The sequence below is a fragment of the Anneissia japonica genome, unplaced genomic scaffold (assembly GCF_011630105.1).
Source record: "Anneissia japonica isolate Jap-2015-1 unplaced genomic scaffold, ASM1163010v1 scaffold287757_len172727_cov147, whole genome shotgun sequence".
Taxonomy (NCBI): Eukaryota; Metazoa; Echinodermata; class Crinoidea; order Comatulida; family Comatulidae; genus Anneissia; species Anneissia japonica.
The window spans coordinates 97,673-103,274 of NW_022727904.1; the positions used below are offsets into that span (position 1 = coordinate 97,673).

General features: G+C 30.9%; 1 protein-coding gene across 1 annotated transcript in view; it reads right to left on the reverse strand.

Moving 5' to 3' along the window:
- Positions 1 to 106: 106 nt before the first annotated feature.
- Positions 107 to 5,602, reverse strand: part of LOC117113944 — a gene marked incomplete in the record, with an annotated part of 7,017 nt that continues 1,521 nt past the window's right edge. The window contains 8 exon segments of the mRNA XM_033257454.1: positions 107 to 118; positions 481 to 589; positions 1,577 to 1,713; positions 2,442 to 2,606; positions 3,171 to 3,284; positions 4,083 to 4,300; positions 4,656 to 4,764; positions 5,241 to 5,602. Of these exon segments, the coding sequence (XP_033113345.1) occupies positions 107 to 118; positions 481 to 589; positions 1,577 to 1,713; positions 2,442 to 2,606; positions 3,171 to 3,284; positions 4,083 to 4,300; positions 4,656 to 4,764; positions 5,241 to 5,602 (1,226 nt within the window).

Below are 5,602 nucleotides of genomic sequence, written 5' to 3' on the forward strand. Positions count from 1 at the left end.
CCACAGTATAGTGCAATATAACTTCTTTTTTTACCTGGCACGAGGCTTTGTGGCCGTAGCAGTGAAATATAGGAATAGTCATAGTTAATCGAGTTAGCATATCATCTTAATTTTCCTTCTAAACAAGTAATTAATAAACAAAGTATATAAGTGTATAAAGGATAAACAGTGTGTCTAACCATAATTACAATAATTAGGATTTAGCCTAATGAGAGTTCTTAGTTTGGAATCAATATAAGCTTTATAGTAAGGAAAAGACTCATTTAAAACTTCTTAATTGTGAGTTATGAGATATCAATACTAAAGTTTCATACTTGTTTGTTCACTGCAAGTCTAAACCAAACCAGTTTTTGTTTAAACTATAGGTGTACATGCTATAAAATATATAAATGTGTGATTGCTTATAAGTACCATGTAGGACTCATAATCTACATTTCCACTTTACAAAACATCTTAATAGAAAAATAAAGAATGCCTAACCTTTAAGTGTGAGAATAGGACACATGCAATATCATACGTAATATTTAGGTGTTGGTCCGTAGCTGCAGAGCTTAACAAATTATGTAGAAGAAATACCGGGTATGCCAACCTCAAGAAAAAATTAAATAACAAGTATTAAGGAACCAATTCTATCAAACTGAATGCTACTAATTATTATAAATGTTGGAATAAATCAAATATTGAGAGGCTAATAAATGCTTAAACTACTGTATACCCCGATAGGGAACATGCAGAACAGATGTTTACATTCCTCTCTTCCTCTTACATAAATTATATAATTTTTATATAATAGGTAAAAAATTATAATATAAATGGTAAAAAATTAGGCACATTTTATTAAACTTATACCATTCATTTAAACGAAACAATTGCTTAAATAGATATGAGTTAAACCCATACACGACTTGAAACTGATTGACTGTGAAGACTGCAAATTTTTTTTGACATGCCCAAATACTGATGACATCACATCAGTATTATATGAAGGCAAATCACTACTATATATGGCAAGGCAACACAACAGTTTCTTGTCACATACATTTTACAGTATGGTGTCTACTTATTGCATGTTTGTAATGTTGGTTTTAACCATTGTAACTAAGGTTCAAGGTTTTTGCTGAATAAAAGAATGTTCATCATGAGGCAAAATCACCGTTAGCAAAAATGGTCCATAGTGAGCTGTCTGATAGTTGAGAGTGAGCTGTCAAATGGTCCAGGGGGAGCTGTTAGCAGCTTTATAAACTTAACTTTAATTGGTTTTAAGAATGTCCATTGCGAGTTAACAAGAGAGTCCTGGCCAGCAACATATAGCCATTGGAATGTAAACAAGAAACCCATTACAATCACTCACTTCATCTCATGGGCTTCAGTGGCAATAAATAATTTAAGAACCCATCGCTATTCAACAAACCAGCAGGATTTATAACCCAGGTTTTTTCCAAAAGCCGGGTCCATGGACCAGTTCTGTTAACGGCCAAAAATGCAGCATGATTGAATTTAATATTATAATAGAGCTTGGAATTTCAATCCATTCTACAGATCATTCAGAAAAAAAACCAAAAAACAAAACAATTACCTCTCTCCATGCTGCAAATTCATGAACTTTATTGGAAATTCGTGCCTGCATACACAGCCGAACACACCTGTAATGTCCATTTTGTCTGAACAAGATTTAGATCGTACTTTATCTCCAGCTTTAAAGCGATGGCACTCCTGAAAATGAAATATTAATTATTATTTTTACAGTAAATCTACTTTATGTATACATTTACATTTTCCTATAAAATAGAAACAACTCAACTCCCTCATTCTCATTTTGAGGCTTAATATTTAATCCATTTATTTATTTATTTATAAGAGAATCATGCATAACTGTAAGAGTAAAACATTCACAAATTAGGATACTTTCTTTCTTTCTATCTTTTCTTTATTAGGCCTTTTTCCACACATACAAACAATAATATTCAAATTACATTTACATAATTAATATAAGTTAAAAATTAAAGAAAAATATATAATGAATAATATATTTAAGAAAGAAATACTACTTGCTTTAATAGAAAATCATGTGAAATATTAATATTCTATTTCATAATTATAAGTCATAACAAGGAAACACAAAATGTGTGTGGATGAAGGTAAGTTAAGTTCTGAAAACAATAAAAGTGATATGGGTCAGATGAACATAAAATAAAATAACTTGATATGATTAAAATTTATAAAATAAGCTTTAATAGATGAAAATGTTAAAAAAAACCCAAGAAAATAAAGCAATAAGGTACAAGTCTATTTAATTCAATTCAAAAATAATATTTATTTCCTTTGAAACAATAATTACAGTCTTCTTTGAAATGTAGCAAATAAATAAATATTGAAGGAGGCACAATATATGATTTTAAACAATAATATGACTGTTAGTAATATAAAACATATATGCATACCTTTGAACTTGAGCAGTCATTGTAATGTCCAACAAATTCCTGTACTTTACCATCTGCCACAAAATACCTATTTTCATGTTTTGGAGGCTCTAAACTATGACCAGAATTTTTTTTTCTGACTAATCCAAAATTTGCATCTAAAGATACAAATTTGGTACCCCCATCCTAAAATCGTAAGAAAGAATTATATTTTATAAGATTTAAATGATGTAATTATTGCATTTACATTTAGTAATAATATAAGGTTATTTTTATTTTTATTTTGAAAGGCCCAGAGTTTTGAGTGCAAGAAATGCAGAGAGACTATTAAATTGAGTGATGGAGGATTTCAAGAAGGTTTATAGGTTTTGTTATCTTTTGGAACACAATCAACTGAAGAAGTGGAACATGGGAGTGTCACCATGGTCAGTAACCCTTTGTGATAGAGAAAATGCTGATATAAATAAATGATGATGATTTAGCATTGTTTTTGCAAATTATTTATAAAAGTGGTCACACTGTCACCAAAAGGACATGCAGCCTAATGTTATCAAACTGTAATGTTAAACCTCTCAGAACAGAAGACACATTGCGGAATAATCATGAGCAATATGCAGCAAATGTTGAAGATTGGCATTTATAATTTATATTTTTACGGTGTCATGATAAAGTAAATGTAATTTTATTGAGTAATTGTGCCAATCATTACGGTATACCATACCTATTATTAGAAAATTAAATGACATTTACCTTAGGACAAGCAGGACACACTGTACCATCATCAGAAATATTCCTCATCTTATAATAGGAATGGCGAAATTCAAAAACGGTTTCTTTTCTGATAAGCTCTTTCAACTGATTGACCTGAGAGTTAAATAAAAGTTTTAATTGCACAGTTATTTTGCAACCATAATATTTTCATATTTTCACTGCAATAACCAGTGTTTGTTGAGTGTCAGTGACATTATAAACAATCATCAAAGCTAACAGCAAAAATAATAACAGGTGTTTGTGATATAAAGCAAGCATTGATGTATACATTTTCCAGAAGTTTAAAAGAAAAAATTCAGTTAGCGTAGGACCTGTTTCTTTTACCTGTTTTATTTTCAAAATTTTATTCATTAAAAACCAACAGTGAAAACTACTAACACTTTTATAAACAATATAAAACACAACTTTAAATATACTAATATCATCAGGGCTGGAAAAGTTTGAATTGGCATTTGGAGGCATTAAAAAATGTCCCTGAGGCATTTTTTTGGGGGGATGGGTGAAATTCTAAAAAATACTGTAAACTGTTGAGTTATAGGCGTAGAGACATTTTGTGTAAAAAAGGTCACCTACTAGGTCAACAAAATGCATTATATTGTTGTCCTTAATTTTGCACTGACAGGTTAAAATATTTGGAGGGAATTTTAAGATAAATTATCAGAGTAATTATTTGAAAAAATGACAAGTAGGTAACGGAAACATGGCCAAATGCACTTTTTTTTAAAGAACCAGTACCAAGCACAATCTATGTCTATAACTGAAATATATTTGAAGACAAAATTCCAACATTTAAACACCTTTAAATACCCCCCAAAAATAATAATTTTTATTATTTTTTTTCTGATGTTCATCGATTGATTAATCAATGTCTTGTTTAAAAATGTCTCATACCTCAAATGGTTGAAGGTCATTCTTCAAGGTTAATGCTTCACAAAACCCTTTCGTAGAAACTTGACATTCTAGTAGGAGAACCTCCATCCATTTCAATAATTCAATAGAAAATGCTACTTTAACACATTTTGCTGTCGCTGGCCAAAGGTTCAGTTTGATAATTGTTGTTACCTCCTCTTCACACGAACAGAATTTAATGTTTAAGTGATGACATCTGCCTAAAAATACAATAGAAAATCTTGTTTATAGGAAATTTGTAAAAAATTGTGCAGCAATACTATTAGAATTAAAATAATCAATAAGAAAACCATAAATTGCTTAAATTACAATGAAGATTAGATTCTTATACTATATTGAAAACTAAAGAAATAGTCACTATTTAAAAACTTGCAATACTTAAACCTCAGTGTAAGGTTGAATATTATGTTGGTTTTTTTTTTAATTGCAAAATAAACTTAAATGGTATCATAATTGTAGTTATTACAGTAAGTATATTGCCATCTATGGCAATACATCATCTAGTCGTAATGGTAAGACATCTGTAACTTTTTTTTATAAACAAGAATAACATACCTTTGTCATCAAATGCATTTACAATTCGCCAAACACTAACGCCACATTCTGATGAATGACCAGTGTTCACAGCTTTAATCCCTGATGAGTAGGGGAGAAATGTGTTGCACTAAATTTTAAAAGAAAAGTAATAGCTGTTTAAACATTTAAAGTAAATGCATGCTACATGAACATTGGTGGCATAGAATCATGCTTCTGACATACAATGTTCATATTGCTGGGTACTTTTGATTTATAATGCTTACGTATCACTTGTATCACTCTTTTATAACTACAGTAGCTGTCCCATTAAAAAAATGCAATGATTAATCTTGGTCCACTACTTAGCTAATATCATTTGCACGATCATCCGTCAAATATTGGCCGAAAACTCTGTAAGTTTAAATTTTCAGAGCTAACTGTAAGTTTAAAATTTGCCGAAAATGTAGATATTGTTTTGATCATGCAAACAAATTTACCATGCAGGAAATGAACCCAGGAACATAGGATTTCATAGCAAGCATCATCATCACCATTTAACTCTGGACTCCAAAATGATTGTGTCTAGTCAAACTGCAGTACACAGTTATTGTGCTGTGTACTTACCGTCCATACTTCTGGAAAATGTAAAACATTATGTTGATGAATAGTTGCCATACATGTATGGCAATACACAACAGTAGGACCACAGTCTAGGCACCTGATAAACTCTGTATTCAAAACAGCATTGCAGTTTTTACAGTTTTTTGAATGTGGAGCCCAGTTACCAAGAAGAGCATGGTCAATGGTAGTTGTAGCATCCATCCAGTCATTTAGTTCAGATTGCTTTCTTTCATAATGGCGACTTGATCTTGCTGGTTGTGGCTCGACTTCAACATCTTTAATTGGTTGTTCAGCATCGTTTATAATTACAGGAGGAATACATGCGCTTGTTTGGCCAGTGTTGCCAGACCCATACAGGAGTACAC